The sequence below is a fragment of the Engystomops pustulosus genome, chromosome 4 (assembly GCF_040894005.1).
Source record: "Engystomops pustulosus chromosome 4, aEngPut4.maternal, whole genome shotgun sequence".
In the NCBI taxonomy this organism is placed as follows: domain Eukaryota; kingdom Metazoa; phylum Chordata; class Amphibia; order Anura; family Leptodactylidae; genus Engystomops; species Engystomops pustulosus.
The window spans coordinates 59,767,446-59,786,640 of NC_092414.1; the positions used below are offsets into that span (position 1 = coordinate 59,767,446).

The 19,195-nt window shown below is 40.9% G+C and overlaps 1 protein-coding gene across 1 annotated transcript in view; it reads right to left on the minus strand.

Annotated features, from left to right (window-relative positions):
- CFAP43 (cilia and flagella associated protein 43) overlaps nucleotides 1-19,127 on the minus strand; it is a 50,237-nt gene extending 31,110 nt beyond the window's left edge. Inside the window, exons 1-15 of the mRNA XM_072146043.1 lie at nucleotides 18,996-19,127; nucleotides 17,037-17,290; nucleotides 15,387-15,483; nucleotides 15,081-15,248; nucleotides 14,157-14,307; nucleotides 13,613-13,769; nucleotides 11,162-11,244; nucleotides 10,681-10,812; nucleotides 10,249-10,365; nucleotides 8,776-8,856; nucleotides 7,082-7,230; nucleotides 6,589-6,692; nucleotides 4,403-4,564; nucleotides 2,579-2,748; nucleotides 1,466-1,621 (exon numbers count right to left, since the gene is read on the minus strand). Coding sequence (XP_072002144.1) covers nucleotides 1,466-1,621; nucleotides 2,579-2,748; nucleotides 4,403-4,564; nucleotides 6,589-6,692; nucleotides 7,082-7,230; nucleotides 8,776-8,856; nucleotides 10,249-10,365; nucleotides 10,681-10,812; nucleotides 11,162-11,244; nucleotides 13,613-13,769; nucleotides 14,157-14,307; nucleotides 15,081-15,248; nucleotides 15,387-15,483; nucleotides 17,037-17,290; nucleotides 18,996-19,027 — 2,013 coding nt within the window. The 5' untranslated portion in view covers nucleotides 19,028-19,127. The remainder of the gene's footprint in view (nucleotides 1-1,465; nucleotides 1,622-2,578; nucleotides 2,749-4,402; nucleotides 4,565-6,588; nucleotides 6,693-7,081; nucleotides 7,231-8,775; nucleotides 8,857-10,248; nucleotides 10,366-10,680; nucleotides 10,813-11,161; nucleotides 11,245-13,612; nucleotides 13,770-14,156; nucleotides 14,308-15,080; nucleotides 15,249-15,386; nucleotides 15,484-17,036; nucleotides 17,291-18,995) is intronic.
- Nucleotides 19,128-19,195: the final 68 nt, after the last annotated feature.

The window sequence follows — 19,195 nt, forward strand, 5'->3', positions numbered from 1 at the left end:
GCAAACTCATTATAAATGATCCGCAACAATTCTGCGCCAAAAAAACCTGTAAAATTTTTGGGCGCAGATACAATAATACATGTCCCCCAGTGTGTTTTTGCTGGGTATAACTTGTAATGAACCCTGTGCTTCACTCACCCAAGTAACACTTCTGCTTTCATTCTGTTTATAGCTGGACAATATACACTCACCGGCCACTTTATTAGGTACACCTGTCCAACTGCTCGTTAACACTTAATTTCTAATTAACCAATCACATGGCGGCAACTCAGTGCATTTAGGCATGTAGACATGCTCAAGACAATCTCTTGCAGTTCAAACCGAGCATCAGTATGGGGAAGAAAGGTGATTTGAGGCCTTTGAACGTGGCATGGTTGTTGGTGCCAGGAGGGCTGGGCTGAGTATTTCAGAAACTGCTGATCTACTGGGATTTTCACGCACAACCATCTCTAGGGTTTACAGAGAATGGTCCGAAAAAGAAAAAACATCCAGTGAGCGGCAATTCTGTGGGCGGAAATGCCTTGTTGATGCCAGAGGTCAGAGGAGAATGGGCAGACTGGTTTGAGCTGATAGAAAGGCAACAGTGACTCAAATCGCCAACCGTTACAACCAAGGAAGGCAGAAGAGCATCTCTGAACGCACAGTGCGTCGAACTTTGAGGCAGATGGGCTACAGCAGCAGAAGACCACACCGGGTGCCACTCCTTTCAGCTAAGAACAGGAAACTGAGGCTACAATATGCACAAGCTCATCGAAATTGCACAGTAGAAGATTGGAAAAATGTTGCCTGGTCTGATGAGTCTCGATTTCTGCTGCGACATTCGGATGGTAGGGTCAGAATTTGGCGTCAACAACATGAAAGCATGGATCCATCCTGCCTTGTATCAACGGTTCAGGCTGGTGGTGGTGGTGTCATGGTGTGGGGAATATTTTCTTGGCACTCTTTGGGCCCCTTGGTACCAATTGAGCATCGGTGCAACCCCACAGCCTACCTGAGTATTGTTGCTGACCATGTCCATCCTTTAAGACCACAATGTACCCAACATCTGATGGCTACTTTCAGCAGGATAAAGCGCCATGTCATAAAGCTGGAATCATCTCAGACTGGTTTCTTGAACATGACAATGAGTTCACTGTACTAAATGGCCTCCACAGTCACCAGATCTCAATCCAATAGAGCATCTTTGGGATGTGGTGGAACGGGAGATTCGCATCATGGATGTGCAGCCGACAAATCTGCGGCAACTGTGTGATGCCATCATGTCAATATGGACCAAAATCTCTGAGGAATGCTTCCAGCACCTTGTTGAATCTATGCCACGAAGAATTGAGGCAGTTCTGAAGGCAAAAGGGGGTAAAACCCGTAACTAGCATGGTGTACCTAATAAAGTGTATATGCCCATCCTGCATAGCCTACATATGTGTCATGCTATATCATGGATTTATTGTGCTGCAAGTGAACTCACCATATTGAAAGAATCCCGAAGATACAATATGCCATCTGCTGCTGACACCGACAACCACTTGTGATGAGGAGACATCCAGAGGTAGCCGGGTCCCAACTGACTTCCCCGAACTTTCTTATCTGCAGCTAGAACTGTAACCATATCACTGGGTGTTTCCTAGAGAGAAATGTACAGGTTTACATAATGCCAAAATAATTGGGTGCTAGTAATGTATACTATATATCAGGGGCGTAACTACAGCAGTAGCAGCCATAGCAGCTGCTATGGGATCCGCAGAGCCAAGGGGCCCTGACCGCCAGCCCAACACACTAAAGAATTGAGGATGTGCACCATTATATGCATATTATATTCTACATTGTACATCATGATATATGCATTATATAACAGTGCACCTCTTCCACAGTACACACCTGAGTTGGCAGCTCAGATAAGAAATGTTGAGGTAGATGGACGAGAGAGCAGAAGGACAGGACGTACTTCCTGTCATCTACTATGTTTGGTCTATAAGTTTGTGTATATATGCTTTAGGCCTGTATATAATACTGTATGTGTGTGTATGTGATGTGTGCATACTTGATGTCCATATTGTGTGTTTAATGTGTATATACTGTGGGTGTGTATAACAAGTATATAACTGTATGTGTGTATAAGATGTGAATATAGTATATGTAAGTATGTATCTGCGCATAAATGCGTGTGCATGAATGTATAAATGTGTGTATGTGTTTAAGATTGTATAACCGTGCATGTATATAAGTATTTAAATGTGTGTGATTGTAAATCACATGTGTGAGTATACAAATATATATATTTTTTCAGAAATCTGGTATGGGGCCCTGCCTCTCCTATATATATTCACAATATGTCATTCATTAGAGTTGTGACAAATCAAAAGTTTAACAAAAAGATTATTATTTACAAAGTTACTTCAGATTTGATTTTAGGTGGATCCAGACAAGAAAAATGTGGTTGTAAATTGTAACAAAATCTAATAGTTTCAAGCTACAATAGAAAATAAAGATGGATAAAACTTTTGGGATTTAGGTGATATTAATATGTGAATACGTATAGTTAACATGTGTTGGTTATGAATTATTATAAGATGAGATGTACCTTTGGCAACAAAATCTTGTTTATAAAGGGGGAGTCCCTGCAGTAGCCATAGACTGCATTGCCGTTACTTCCCAGAACAGCGGAAAATAAAGGCTGCTCCAACTTGTATTGGTACTTGTGGATCATTGAGTCTTTAAACATCCCACGCTGATCAATGTATTCAGTAGGACCTATGGCAAACAAAATCATTACGGAATCACAAAATATAGAGAGATACTGAGGAAAAAAGGAGTATTTGTATTCTTACATGGACGTAACCACCCCCATACATTTTCTTTCTAGTATTCTCTAAAATTTCATATAAAAAATTATGATAAATTGGCATACAGCTGGTGAAATGTGTATTGAATGTGTTGCCAATTTTCCAAGTAAATATATTTTTAAGGACTCATGCACATGAACGTAAATGGGGCCGTGATCTGGCTGCAAAATTTGTGGCCAGATCACAGCTCGCATAGATTTGCGGCCACATGTACGTCCCCATGAAGGGCCGTGTGAATGATCCCTTACAGAAAGATCAACCCAGTTGACCCAGTCAACCTTCAGCATCAGAGTGTTTGTGTGGAAGAACAGATGATAATTACCCCTGAGACACGCATGTGACCAATTTCTCTATACAGGAGGCATCTTGAAGCTTCCAACCATACCTGTATATGAGCCCATAGAAATGCTTTGTCCTTGTGTTATCTGTTCAATTAAAAGGTAGTACACAGAGAAAAACAATGGGGGGCACTGGCGTAGATCTACTGATATACGGTAATTGCAATTTCTTGCGCCCTAGAAACAATTGTGATTATTATTGTGTTACACATCCTCCATGCCATGTGGGGGCGTTGAAGGGGCATGGCCTATGGCGGATTGGGCCCACACAGGGTGATCCTGCCCCTGCATAGTTTTTAAAAACCTGTAGGTTTTTACACAAAACTACAGCAGGATGAACCAGGTATTGTTTTGGCGGGTGGCTTGGCCGCCCAACAGTTACAGTTACAGTTCTATGCATCTTGATGTATCTGCCGTGACAGGGAAGGATGTGGCCTTTATCATACCCCAGCCCCCAATGTTTATGTGCAGGGAGCCTCACTCATCATTTATGGACATGTATCGTGTGATTTATCTGCCAATGTGGATGTGATGGTTTGTTATTGAGAGGCATTTAAAAACATATTTACCCAGATGATGTGTTTAACACTTAATTCACCGGCTGTATAAAGAGTTTAATGGGGCTGTCCAGAAGTAAGATATCGATTACCAATCTTTAGATAAATCAACAGTATTAAAGGTGCTAGGTCAACAGCTGGCACCTCCACCATTCAGCTGATACTATAATTATTATACAGATTCACATATATCCTGTGTATAATACTGATAAAATACATATGTATAATATGTGTCATACATGTATCTTTATGTATAATACATAAAAATATGCTAAAAATGTTAAATATAGAGGCAGCCCCCGGGTTATCTACAGGATAGGTTTGTTCTTAAGTTTAATTTGTATGTAAGTCGGAACTGTATATTTTATCATTGTAACCCCAGTCAAATTTTTTTTGGTCTCTGTGACAATTGGATTTTAAAAATGTTGTCTTGTCATAATAAACAGGATTAATAATAAAGCTTCATTACAGACACCTGTAATAACTGTTATAGCTGTTTATTGTAGCCTAAGGCTAAAGTACAGAAAATTACCAATATCCAGAGGCCCGTTTGTAACTAGGGGTCTTCTGTAATTCGGGTGTAAGTAGGGGACCGTCTGTATCAAGCTCTACATTAAAACCAGTGTAATAGAGATGACAAATCATTGTAGGTATCACGAGTTCTTACTTTGCAGGATTTTCAGAGGAATAGAAAACCCTTCCAGCTGGGATCCTCCCTCATCCTCCTCCACCTCCTTCTCCCCCATGGGACAGACAAGCGTCAGGACTTTAATTTGCTGTGAATCCATGGAGCTTAGTAACGACAATGACAGAATGTCTCCACCAACCACTGAAAACAGGAGGGTAAGAAATACTATTATAATATTAATGACAACAATGGGGACATTTATTAGGACTTGTAGACCAATTTATAGCGCAATTCTACGCTTGTACGCCAGCGATGGTACCACATCAAATACATCCGGGGCCAAGATTGGCGGGCCGTCATACACTATATGCTAAATCTCCCCCAATATCTCCATTTGGGTCCTAGGGGGAGGGTCAGTAAAGAAAGCAAGATTTACAAAAATGTAAAACACATAAAAATGATTGAAGCAAACACCTAGCAATGGAAAGTGTATGAAAGAAAAACTAAATTATCTATACATGTCCAGTAATTTTGACATTGTGGATATTGACTAGTGAAAAACACCCACATTTATACATATAGTAACATCTAACAACATATAGTATATATTAATATCTAACAACATAGAGTTTATCAACAATAGGATACAGGATCAGTAATAGGATACAGGGTCTGTATGTGGTTCCTGTTATCAGTAAGTCTGGGGCAGGTAATGTCATCATGAGCCTTAGCTATTCTAATTGGGTTACAAGGTGCATGGCTAATGAAGTTGTAGAGATACTACTAGTGTGTTTAGAGTAACTTACATTACAAAGGCTGCTGAGAGAACAACAGATGGTCCATTGATGGTGGTGTAATAGTTGTGTTACATACTGGACAACAAGTCTCCAGTCTGTATGTTTAGTGTTCAATGAGCAAACAAAGGAGAATCAGGATGTCCCTTGGAATGGTAATTACGGGATGTAGTATGGTGTCCTCCTTCTTCTTAGGAATATTGATGGGGTAACCAATTTTTTGACAAAAACCTATACCAGGGGCTCCTAACGCCAGAATTCAGAACTGTACATGTTGGGTTGGACTGAAATCTACACCAGGTCCGGACTTGCTATAACCGCTATAACCTGCACCACTATTTTGTCACATCCTTTCCAAAAAGTGTCATGAAGAGTGAAAAACCAGAAGTGTGCCAGGAATTGCAACATTTTCCTGCCTTGGGGTACAAGGTATATTAAATTCTCCCCCCATGACTCCAGTCTGGAGGGAGTATTTTTTCCAGGGGGAGTGCCAAAATGGGAATAAAAGGAGGAGGGACAGCTCTGATGAGAGGAAGCTCAAGAGGAAGCTCTAAGGGATCTCTATTGTGAATATCTAAGACAGCACTGAAGGATCCTAAGAGACGTCTCTGGAGGGATTATTAAGGAGAGATAGATCTCTGGTTGTAGCCCTGGAGGAGAGACTCAGTTTGGACTCAGGTAATTATATTGCTCTCTCTTATTGATGTATAGTTTATTCCATGCTGTTAAATTCTTGTTAGAATAGATATATTGTTGTTAGTCTGCATTATTATCATTTAATATCAATAATGATAATGACATACTAATAATATTTTTCTCACAAGAGGACTCCATGTAATATCTAAGAACTATCATGAAGTCTATATTTCTCCTTCCAGTCATCCACCACCTGGGGCCCTAAGTGAATAAGGCTATTCCATGTCAGTTACTAACATCACCAATCAATTTGGGATTGGAGTGCCTAGCCCCCCTCCCCCAGTGAAATATTATCATGGAGCCCCCCACCATACAGCTACATGCAAATAACACCTTATCTTTGAAAAACAGCTGACCCATAGCCTACTTTCCAGCCCTTTCTTTGAACTGTTATGGCCAAGGAGCCCTGTCAGTAACCTGCTGACTGGCCATTGCCTTTACCTCAGTCCCTCTTATCTGGGCCAACCAGGAATACAAGCCCATAAAAGTAGCTGGCATCAGGCAGGAGGTAAAGATGCTGCAATGTCCACAGCATGATTGAGAAGGCCCAGAGAAGAAGGATACTGGTCATCTAGAGATTATATTTATTTTTCCTCACAGTTATGTACAGTATCTGTCCCTCTGATGACCAATCTTGTGAATTTACATTGTAAGGGAGATTTGATTTCATAAAACCAAAATTGAACATTGCAATATGATGTAGATTTGACTGTAAAAGCTATTCTTGACCATTACCTGTGTATCCGAGAACCTGGAAAGAATTTGATGGCCTTGCATCCAGAATGAATATGTGTCCATCTGCAGCCCCGGTCAGAAGTACATTGCCTTTTAGATCAAAACTTAAAGTAAAACAGGAAAATTGTGATAAACTCAATTCCTACTTAATTTTTCTAGTGGGACAAAGCTACATTTTCTAACTATAGACACTTATACTGTGGAAACAGATAAATATCCGGTCCCAATGTTTGGACCCCCCCTTTCCCCAAAACTTACTAAAAAGTGCAGAACTAAGTCTACCATCTCTTGTAACACAATGCTACATGACAGACCCAGGAGCACTACGTGGATACAACTAGACGTCTCCCTCGATATTTATTGTAATTATGGCTTCATAGTTTACTCCATGTGTCTAAGGAGTAAGCCAATCTACCATTTTTTACAATATACCAGTACATATTGTCTGTAAGGATTTGCCTGGAACTTGTGGCACAACATAAGTGTCACTTACTGTAGATGTAGAACAGGGACATGATAAAGACGTTTTCTTGCAATTATTCGAGGAGTATTCACTTTCACGGCATCAAGAAAAAATACATGACCACTGCTGCTCCCTACCACTGCGTAATGGGAAGATGGGCAGCACGCCAAACACGTGGCCTAGAAAGAGAAAAGGCAGTGGGTTGCCATGACAGTGGCTGAGGTCATTACCTTAAAGATATGCAGAAAAATGAAATATAAAGAACACATCTTTAGTGGAAAAAAAAACAATAAAAAAATGGAGGAGCGTCAGTCTACAAGAGCAAGTCAACACTACTCCAAAAGTAACAGCAACTTTCAAGAAAAATCAGGGTTGTGCTGAAAAGACTCGTGAAACCATCCAATAAGATAGAGATGCATGCAGCCCACCGCTTCAAATTTTACAATGAGAAAAGAGGAGATACAATTGATCTATGTTCACACCAGAAAACACAGAACCTCCACCACAGTTCAGCAGGATACTCCAAACATCATGCGAAGTTGGTAAGCTAAAGTCGATGTGTGGAAAATCCTGCTGAACTGTGGTGGAGAGTCTGTGTTATCACCTGAGTGAAGCTGGCCCCCCACCTTGTCCAAATCAAACAAAATTGGTGTCAAACGTTTGTGCTGGTTTGTGCAGCAGAAATTTTCGTTTGTGCCGCTATCGTTTTTAAGATATTCATGAAAGTTTCCAGAGGTCATCAGAGGTCAACCAGCCCCCCCACATTGTCCAAACCAAACAAAACTGGTGCCGAACAATTCTGCTACGTTTGTGCTGGTTTGTGCTGCTCAATTTTTTGTTTGTGCTGCTTTTGTTTTGAATAAATGAACAAAAAATTAAAGTTCAAAAGTTCAACTAGCCCCCCCACATTAACCGAATCAAACAAAACTGGTGTCAAATGTTAGTGCTACGTTTGTGCTGGTTTGTGCAGCAAAAAATTTCATTTGTGCCGCTATCATTTTTAAGGTATGTTTAGGTGTTTACATAGGTTAAAAGAGTTTAGGATGAACTTGTAAAAAACAAATCTAGTGACACTTCCCTGGTTTGATCACCAGGGTGAGCTAGCAAACACATTGTACTTTGGAAGAAATGAACTCTGATGACCTCTGGAAAAAAGTATGAATATATTAAAAATGATAGCGGCACAAACGAAAATTGTTGCTGCACAAACCAGCACAAACGTAGCACTAACGTTTGACACCAGTTTTGTTCGATTCGGTTAATGTGGGGGGGCTGCTTGAACTTTTGACCTTTCATTTTTTGTTCACATATTCAAAACAAAAGCAGCACAAACAAAAATTTGAGCAGCACAAACCAGCACAAACGTAGCAGAATTGATTGGCACCAGCTTTGTTTGGTTTGGGCAATGTGGGGGGGGGGGGGGGGGGCTGGTTAACCTCTGATGACCTCTGGAAACTTTCATTAAAATCTAAAAAACGATAGCGGCGCAAACGAAAATTTTTGCTGCACAAACCAGCACAAACGTAGCACAAACCTTTGACACCAATTTTGCTTGATTTTAACAAGGTGGGGGGGCCAACTTCACTCAGGTTGTGTTATCTCCTTCTCTATTCTAGAAGTAATATTTGGAGGAGTGGGTTGGATGTATCTCCATCTTACTGGACGGCATTTGGAGTCTTTTCAGCTCATGTCTACATTTTTTTGGAAAAATAAAGAACAAATACCTCAATATCAATCTGTAATGAGCTGAGGCTCGCCCCATCCTCCAGTGACCAGAACTGCAGTACTCCTGACCGTCCAGCTGTCTATAAGAGAAAATATAAAGTAATATCCTGGTACACTAGCATCTAGTATCACCAGTCAACCACGGGTACTGATGACTACATAAACAGACATATAGCAGTCACAGGCGGATGTATCATAGCAGTAATGTCAAAATGTCTCTACTTATTTGCACCAAATTTGCAACTTTTCTAAACCCACTCCACTTTTCTGTCATACAATTTCCTCCAGATGTATCATCTAAATCCAGACGTGGCAGACAGATTTATGTTATGAAGTGCCACTTTTCAACAACATCTATGTCAGGTCCCCTCCTGGCCTGTGCATGACTTAGGAACTAGATGCATCAAATGTGCAACTTTTGTGCAGTATTTTTACTAAAAAGTTGTGTTTTTTTACATGCCACATTTATTAAGCTGTTTAGGCCACTTTGATAAATTTGATGTGCAAAAGACAACAAAAGAGCTCATGAGTTACTCTAAAAAACTGGAATGAGATCTGCCACATAAACATCAGATAACTCTTATTCCCAAGGTTTTAAAGGAAACCTAACATCTCGGATCTACCTACTAAGGGAGCCCTTTTTAGGGCTAATCCTTTAGTGCCCGATAAGTTTGTAAATCTTTAACTGCCCTAATGTGCAAATTAGTGAAAGAGGCTACTGGGTGCTGGGGCTTGGAGTAGCCAGAGCTGAGGCTACCCGGTGCGGCTATTCCACGCCCTAGTAGCCTCTTTGGATCCTCCTACATAGAGATCTTCTGTGCGCAGCTCCTGGTAGCTGCGCACACTCGTCCTCGCCCTACACGGCGTATGTATGCAGAGCCGGAAGCTGCGTGCACTCAGCTCCAAAGTGGTAGCTACTGGGGTCTGGCGTAGGCGCGCTGTGTAGTCTCAGCTCCAGCTACTCCACGCCCCTGTAGCCTCTTTCACTAATTTGCATATTAGTTCAAAAAAGATTTACAAACTCATCGAGCATTGAAGGATTAGCAACAAAAAAGGCTCCAATGGCATTTATTAGAGGAACTTACCGGATATGTAGATCTGAGATGGTAGGTTTCCTTTAAGTTAACCACATTATGTGAATGGTGTTTGGGTGCTGTTTCTGAGGTAAAACTGTTCTAGTTGCCACAGAAACCAATCAGAGGTCAGCTTTAATCTTATAAACAGCTGTGGGAATATGAAAGCTGCGCTCTGATTGGGAAACTATAACTATTCTGCTTTCAGATTCTTCTGATAAATCTCCCCCAGTGTGTTCCTCAAAGCAGAATTTTTGCTTTAACTTACTGACATATGTCTCTTCTGTTTTGTAGTCCGCAATAATTAAATTAGAAGTCTAACTGAACCTTTCACCAAATTGTATACATCAATAGTGCAGATGATAAAAGTAAACTTTGTAATAGTGAATATTGACTCACCAAACAGTATCTGTTTCCAGTAGTCAAGAACCCCGCAGCAGTAATGTCATCATGACATGTACTCAGTATCTGTATCGGGTCTCCATACTGTTTGTAGTTGTATATGTACACAGAGCCCTAAATCAATTATACACATGAATAACAATCATTAAACCATAAATAATGTAAAAATAATAATAAAATAATAATTATTAACAATGCTAAATCAAACAGACATTACAGATTGGTAACACAGTTTTTCTACACATGTACTATACAGGCCTCAAACAGGTCCTGTATGCAGCCAAATCAGCAGATGAACATTAGAATGGCGCGGCTGCTTGGCGCAGTGACACTGCATGTATGCTCCATGCCTCACCACTCCGCCCCGTACAATATACAAGTCCATGGAGGCCATGAGCTGGACAACACTAAATGCTGATGGACTCCCACCTTTTGTGTTGCAATGGAAAGGGTCTTGTAATCTGGTGAAAAACTGAGGCTCTCAATAGGGTCTTTTGCGTTCCAACATTCTTTCATCTTAAACTCTGAACCTTTAATGGAGCATAACCATAAAATTCCATCCTGAATATAAGTAAGAATAAATATAAGAAATACAATCTTGGTCATTAAGAAATATATACAGATCAGATCGCATATATGGGGCTAGGCATGGAAAATTTTCAGGTTAATTAGTAGATGTTATTTTTTGGATTTCTACTTCCAACTGTCATATGGGCGGAGCCAGGCTGTCTGCTCCACCTACCTGACAGCAGAGCCCATCTGACAGTAGTGATCCAAAAATAATGACACCATTTACTCAGGAACGGAGGGGGGGGGGGTAACAGAGAACATTTCACTATGCCAGAATTAGTGTTAGATTTGGTAAAGATGGTGAAAGGTTCTCTTTAATTATAGACATAAAAGTGCTTACACTTCCGCCTATGTATAGTCCATCCCTGTGGAGCGCCATGGTCTTTATGCTTCCCTCATATACAGCTGCTCTTGGTGATTCTCCTGGAAGAATAAATCTTTCTATTACTGGATTATACATATCCTTACTTCAGGGTAAATAGTGATTAATAATACACTTGCTTTTCTGGGAATTCTCTACATCAGATTCCCTGATGCTTACTACTCACTTCCCTGTCCCGTCCTTATTGGTAGTAATCCTCTTTTAGTATGTTTAGAACTAGTGCGTTTAGTAGGAAAAAGCATTTAAAAATATGCAAATGAGGCAGAGGTGCCCGACTGGCTCCGCCTACACTGTGTTCAGCGAGCTGGTGACATCAGCGGCTCTCCTTCAGCAATTCTTGTGCTATGTATGATCATAGCATAATGTAGAGAGGGAATGCTATGATTGCACAAAGCACGGGAAATACTGAGGGGCTCTCTGAACAATGAGTAGGCATGCCAGTCTGGTTGGGGAGCATGTATAAACTACTTAGCGGCAGAGCCAAGAGGTGCTCAGCATATTTAAGAAAGCTTTTTTTTCTACTAAATGCGGCAGTTCAAAAACATACTGAAAGAAGTTTTCTACCGATAGGGATAGGATGGGAAGGTGAGTAGTAAGCACCTGATGGTAGGAGTTTTACAGGACATCTACCATCAGGATGAAGTATTGTAAATCAAGTACACTTACATGTTGGTGGGGGACCCCTCTGAAAGGATCCGCTCTTCTTTAAGCTTCTAATGTCCTGGTTTTTACCAAAAAAGGCTTTTACAATTATGCAAATGAACTTGAGGGGTCTTCAAGACTCATTAACACATTTGGAGCCAGCAGTCCCTCAGACTATTTGCATAATTTTTAAAGCATTTTTTCCCTTAAAACAAGGACATAGGAATCTTAAAGAAGAGCGGATCCTGCCAGAGAGGGCACAGGGGTTTTACCTGATGACAGGTTGCTATAGCTTAGGACAGCTAGGTAGATTTTTAAACTTTATTTTCTACTCACTTTTTATTACCTTATATACTCGAGTATAAGCCTAGTTTTTCAGCACAAAAAATGTGCTGAAAAACCCAAACTCAGCTTATACTCGAGTCAAAAAATAAATATATCTAAATTCACCTTTCCGGCGACCCCTGTATATCTTCTGTGCGATCTGTCCGGCAGCGGCGGCAGGCTATACACACTGGGGCAGGGTCTGGCAGGCTATATACACTGGGGCAGGGTCTGGCAGGCTATATACACTGGGGCAGGGTCTGGCTGGCTATATACACTGGGGCAGGGGCTGGCTGGCTATATACACTGGGGCAGGGGCTGGCTGGCTATATACTGGGTAGGCTGTGACCAATGCATTTCCCACCCTCGGCTTATACTCGAGTCAATAGGTTTTTCCAGTATTTTGTGGTAAAATTAGGGGCCTCGGCTTATACTCGGGTCGGCTTATACTCGAGTATATACGGTACTTTTTTTATTTTCTACTATTTATCATGGATCCCTTAAAGGAAATCGACCATTAAAATCAAGCATGGATAAACCATGGACTCTTACTCATAGATCAGGTACCATGACTGGTATTCTTGTGACATTTGTTATCTACGGTCTCCATCCTTCTAAAATCAACTTTTCAAATTATGTTAATGAGCCAGAAGCGATTTGGGGACATTATTACCAGATCCTCTCCTGTAGCTTCACAGGCTGTATGAGATTACAAGAGGGAAGGGGAGGTGGTGAGGGAGCAGGGGGAGGGTGAGACAGCCTGTGCAACATGGGCTCTAGTAACGCCCCCAAAGGCCTTCTAGCTCATTAGCATATTTTAAAAAAATTGCCTGGATATATGAGTAAGTGTCACTGGTATATATCATGCTTGATTTTTATGGTAGAATACTTTTAAGAACTAAAGCCACGATCCTTGTGCAAACACAGCCTTAGCCCTGTCTATCCATAATGATGATAAAAATATTTTCAAGTGTATAGAAAATGTTACAAAGCGAATGTTTCCCAACATGCAGTTTGAGCGCAGTGGCCCAGGTATATGATTGTGTCTGTGCACGTTTTTTTGTCCTGGTTTGCATTTAAAAAAGTGTCTGTGGAGTTTGCACATGTATTTATTATATATTTGCGCCACAAATGTTTCGTGGGAGGATTTTGTCAATCACTTTGAAAACTGTGCACCTAAAGAGTCCTGGTGGTGTGTGTTCCTTGTCTGTGCTACATTTATTACTGAGATGTGAAACAATTCTGTGGCAACAGCATGAAGAAAGGTGCAGCAAGAAAAAAATGTTACAACTGTGTCACATCCTGAAAACTGACCCGATCAACCAAGAGCATGTGACACTATTAAATAACAAAGAAAGTGCAAGGAAAACCAATGCACAGTGCACCAGTTTTTATATATCTGGACCTTTATCTATAATTGATAGGACCTATACAGCACATTACCATCTGCCGGTGGCTCTGTTAGGCTTAGAACAGTCACTTTCTGTGTCTCGGGATTCACAGACAGTAGTTGTCCTCCTTTACATCCAACAAACAAATTCGATGTTGAGCTCCAGCAATGTGTGTTGGGTTTCACCACAGGTTTTCTTTGCTCTATAGGCTTAAATTCATAAAAAAAAAGAGCGAGGTCAGTGCAGTAGGAATATTGTGAAGGTTTTCTATCACATAACCTGCGCTATAACAATAGATCAAACAGCCCCATCATTTGCCATCCTTGATACTATATATCCCCATACATTATTTTTGATTGAACATATGGAACTGTTTTCTAAGACCAAAAATCATCCTGAATTGATATATACAGTGCCATAAAATAGAATGGAATAAAAGAAGATGAACAAATTACAATAAATGTGGCTTGTTACATTTTGCTGTCCTTTTGATGCTTTTTTGAATGACAACTGACATCTATATCATTGTAATGAGACATTACGTTATTGCAGACAATTATATTTATCTCTGTTATAGGATGTGTGTGGTAACGTACTATAAATCCTTCTGCTTCATCCCCGACTAAACCAGCAATGGCGGCTAAGGGCACCTGAGGTTCAATGTAGGAGTGGAGACTATCTGTATAAGCGCTGAGGTGGCCATCCACTTCAGCCATTACACCGTCTTCATTGAGAAGTCTTACTGCTCTGTGAAAGAAAGAAATTACAGAAACATTGAAAATTACTGTTTAGTTAAAGGCCCCATCTACTATCAGCTTTACTCATTGTAGACTAGTTTTATTAAGAATCTCCAGAGAAACTATGCTCCTTGATTGCGACGAAAAATACAGGCGGTCCCCTACTTAAGCACACCCGACTTACAGACGACCCCTAGTTAAAGATGGACTCCTCTGCCCACTGTGACCTCTGGTGAAGCTCTCTGGATACTTTACTTTAGTTCCGGGCTGCAATGATCAGCTGTAAGGTGTCTGTAATGAAGTTTTATTGATAATCCTTGGTCCCATTGCAGCTAAAATTTTGAAACTCCCTTCTCACTGGGGCAAAAAAAGTTTTTTGTCTGAAGCTACAATGATAAAATATACAGTTTTGACTTACATACAAATTAAACTTAAGAACAAACCGATGGACCCTTTCTTGTACGTAACCCGGGGACTGCCTGTACTGCAAATTAATCTAGGGGGTTGTGCTGTGCTTCTGTGAGGGTGCGTTCATATATTGCGTTTACGCTGCATTAACAAACGCAATGTCAAGGCTGGGGACAGGGCTCGGCCCGATTGCATCTGTGTTTGAGATGGAGTTCTAACTGCAACATGTGAACGCACCCAAAATCTCACCCATGAGAAAGATTGTTCTATTCTTCATGCCTAAATTGATTCATTTGAATTGAGTATTGCAGCTCAGTCCTATTTATGTTAATGGAGCTGCAACCCGTGCCCAGGTGGGAGTCAGTAGAAGCTTACGTGGATTTCAGGTGGTAAACTGTATCACAGACTTCAATATTCCATAAAGTGAGGGTCTCTTCACTAGACAGGCACAACTGATGCCAATCCATGGGGTTGAAGGTCAAACTAGTAAAACTGCATGTGCCTTCTGATACACTGCATAGAGCGACGCCTTCCTGCCAGCTCCTAGAATGCAAAAAAGACAATGTTATATATGAAATAATGAATGTATCAAATGTGTTATTGTACACAGCCGCTTATATTACAATACATTACACTTACATATACAACGTAACATGATATTGTATACAGGCCCTCTCTTACCAGATTGTCAGTAGATGGTCTGGAGCTGAGGCATAACTAGCTAAGTAGTGGCCGGAGTGACTGAACGCCAGCAATGAATAGTCCAGTTGTGCTGCACCTAGGAAAAGGGAAATGCAAACTCAGCACCAGATGTAATAGCATCATACAACTGAGAATAATGGGTGATAAGTTTAAAGATATATGGATCAATATGAGAGGTAGATAGATAGATGAGAAATATTGATGGATACATAGATCTCCTGTTTTTTTTATTTCCTAGTTGGTATTGTTGGCTTGTCTATAAATAGATATGAGATAGATAGAGTTCAACATCAGATTTCAATCAGTTTTCAGTCAGCGTTTGTTCAGTGTCTCAGTGTTTCACGCACATTTTTTTGTGTTTTCAATGCATTTTTCATGCAGAGATAACTCGTGTGAAAAAGTCTAATGACTGAGCTCTATCTTTTCTATGTCAATGGATCAGTGAAAAACGCATTGCACTGCGTTTTTGATGCATCTCCATAGACTTGTATGATGCGTTTTTCACGCGCGTGACTTGCAAAAGTAGAGAATGTTGAGATTTAAATACACGTTAAAAAAAACGCAAATGTGTGTGTGAAAAAAAAAGCAAGTCTGAAAAAACCCATTGATTACAATGGGCCAGAGTTCAAAGCAAGTTCTGCACGTCAAAAGCACGCACAGAATACATGCGTGAAAAACACAAGTGTGAAAGGGGCCTTAGGGTGCTGTCACACGATGGGTTCTTGGACTGTTTTTAAATGGACTGAAAATGCATGTGTTTTTGTATGTTTACCATGCACCACGCTGGTTTTAATCCATTTGACAGCTGCCTACACTTCTAGAAATAAAGATACAGGTTCAAACCAGCCAAACACATTATAAACATACAAAAATGCATGTGTTTTCATTTTTTCAGTCCGTTTAAAAGCTTTCCATGAACTTTCCAAGAACGCATTGGAGGTCATTTACTAAGGGCCCGATTCGCGTTTTCCCGACGTGTTACCCGAATATTTCAGTTTTTTGCGCCGATTGTACCTGAATTGCCCCGGGTTTTTGGCGCACGCGATCGGAATTTGGCGCATCGGCGCCGGCATGCGCGCGACGGAAATCGGGGGGCGTGGCCGAACGAAAACCCGACGTATTCGGAAAAAACGCCGCATTTAAAAAAAAAATTGTGTCGCGAAAATTTCACTCACCTTCATCCTGGGTAGGCCGGTGTATTTCGAGGCATTCCAGCGGACTTCAGCGCAGCAGCGCCACCTGGTGGACGGCGGAGGAACTGCATTGATGAATCCCGGCCGGAACCCGAATCCAGCGCAGAGAACGCGCCGCTGGATCGCGAACGGACCAGGTAAGTAAATGTGCCCCATTGTGTGACAGCATCTCAGTCTTCATATGCCTTCAAGGCATCCTTAATTGTCAAAGCTCTTACTTCCTGACACTAGGTAGGTGGATGGATGGATGGATGGATGGATGGATGGATGGATGGATGGATGGATGGATGGATGGATGGATAGATAGATAGATAGATAGATACATAGATACATAGATAGATAGATCGCAGTCAGGAAAGTGCTGGCTGTATTTTCTGACCTCCATATTGTTTGATTGTGATTAGAATTTTTTTTTCTTGTACATTTATCAATTTACCTCCCAGTTCGGCTCTTCTCACTAGTCCCGGGAAGGTGAACACGTGAATATTTGGAGGCAGTTTCTTATCACTGAATGCCACCACTTCATTGCTTGTACTAACAGCAAACGCTCCAATACTTCCAGACGGGCACTGTAATAGCGACTGGCGCTTAGTTTGTATGTCAGTAAACACAATAAAATTTCCACAAGGGTGACACACCGTATTCGGATTGATAAATGTGACATGTTTTTGGTTAATTCCTTGCACCCATCTGTGAAAGGAAAAGAAAAAAATATTTAACTTAGTACAGGAGCTATAATATTGTGGCCCATATTTACTAAGGGCCCCTGCCCCAGTTTTCTGTCAGACTTTGCATGTTCTTTAACCCCTTATGGACCAGGCCCTTTTTCGTTTTTGCATCTTTATTTTTCACTCCCCACCTTCAATAATCTATAACTTTTTTATTTTTCCATGTAAAGAGCTGTGTGATGGCTTGTTTTCTGCATAACAAATTGCACTTCATAGTGGTGGTATTTAATATTCTATGCCGCATACTGGGAAGCAGGAAAAAAATTCTGAATGCAGTGAAAATGATGATAAAACACATTTGTTGTGGGCTTGGATTTCACAGCTTTCACTGTGCGCCCCGAATGACAGGTGTACTTCATCCATTGGGTCAGTACAATCAAGGAGATACCAAATTTGTATATGTTTTATAATGTTTTTATACATTTACAAAAATTAAATCCTCCAGTACAAAAAAAAAAATCTTCATTTTGCCGTTTTCTGGTGTAATAACTTTTTCATACTTTGGTGTACAGAGCTGTGGGTGGTTTCATTTTTTGTGACTTTTGATGACGTGTTCAATGCTTCCATTTTTAGGACTGTATGAACTTTTGATCACTTTTTATTGGAAAAAAATGCCATTTGCGACTTTGGCCACTATTTTCCATTACGGGGTTAAACGCAGTGAAAAACAGATATTATATTTTGATAGATCTGGCATTTTCGGAAGCGGCAATACCTAATGTGTTTATGATTTTTACTGTTTATTTATATTTATATGACTTCTAGAGAGAGGGGTTTTAGGTTGTTTTGATATAATTTTTTTTTTTACATTTTTTTATTTTTTACTATTTTTCAGACTCCCTAGGGTACTTTAACCCTAGGTTGTCTCACTGATCCTTCCATATATTGCCATACTACAGTATGGCAGTATATGGAGATTTTGCACACCATCTACTATAATGTGCAAATCTCACATTGTAATAGATAGCCTAGATCCTGATAGCCTTGGATCTTTGTGTGACCCAAGGCTTTCATGAAAACAGATCGCCGCTCCACCATGCGCCGCCGGTTTGTTAGTGCCGCCCGTAGCTTTGCACCGATGGCAGGTGTTAGCGAAGCAAACGCCCGGTGAGTATGAAGATGCTCAGCCCGTGAGCCCGCTTCATACTCCCCCAATTTTAACTTTGTAAAAACCCAGTGTGAACAGAGTTGTAGTGTTCACCATGTCTACTAGCAGATCCACACAAGATGCAGGAACATTATGCACCAGCCTGCAACTTTTTACCAATTTGAACCCTATGGGTGGAGTCGCACGTGGCGTTAGGGATCATTCAGACCGGGGTTCAGTCTGTATTGTATCAACATCTGTATTCACACCTGCAAAAACACAGACGGTTTTCAGCCAGCTTATTGACTGGCTACATTTGAGAAATAACGGACTGCATACAGATGTCATCCATGTGCTGTCCGTTTTTATTGCATATTCATTGACTTCTATGGAAGTCCGTGATCTGCATGTGAGAACATGTCTTTTCCTGCTCATCAGTGAATAAAAACATATATGTGAACAGACCCATAGAAATCAATGGGTCAGTATGCTATCGGCAAAAAAACGGATAGCGTATTGATGTCAAAAACGCCCGTTCTGATGAGAACTCATTGTGGAGCCTCAACCTCTGCACAATTACCTGACTTGTAGAGAGAAGCTGGAGGGCTCCATGACTATCCCGGGGTCCCTGGATACAACTCTACTCCTAAAGATAGTTTACACCAGTTGCTAAGAGACACAAGTCTCACCTACTATTGGCTAAAGAAAACTCGCTCATGCGCACTGCTCAGATTCCCTTACTAATCATGGCGGGCGGCGCCTTGACGTAAAACACTGCTA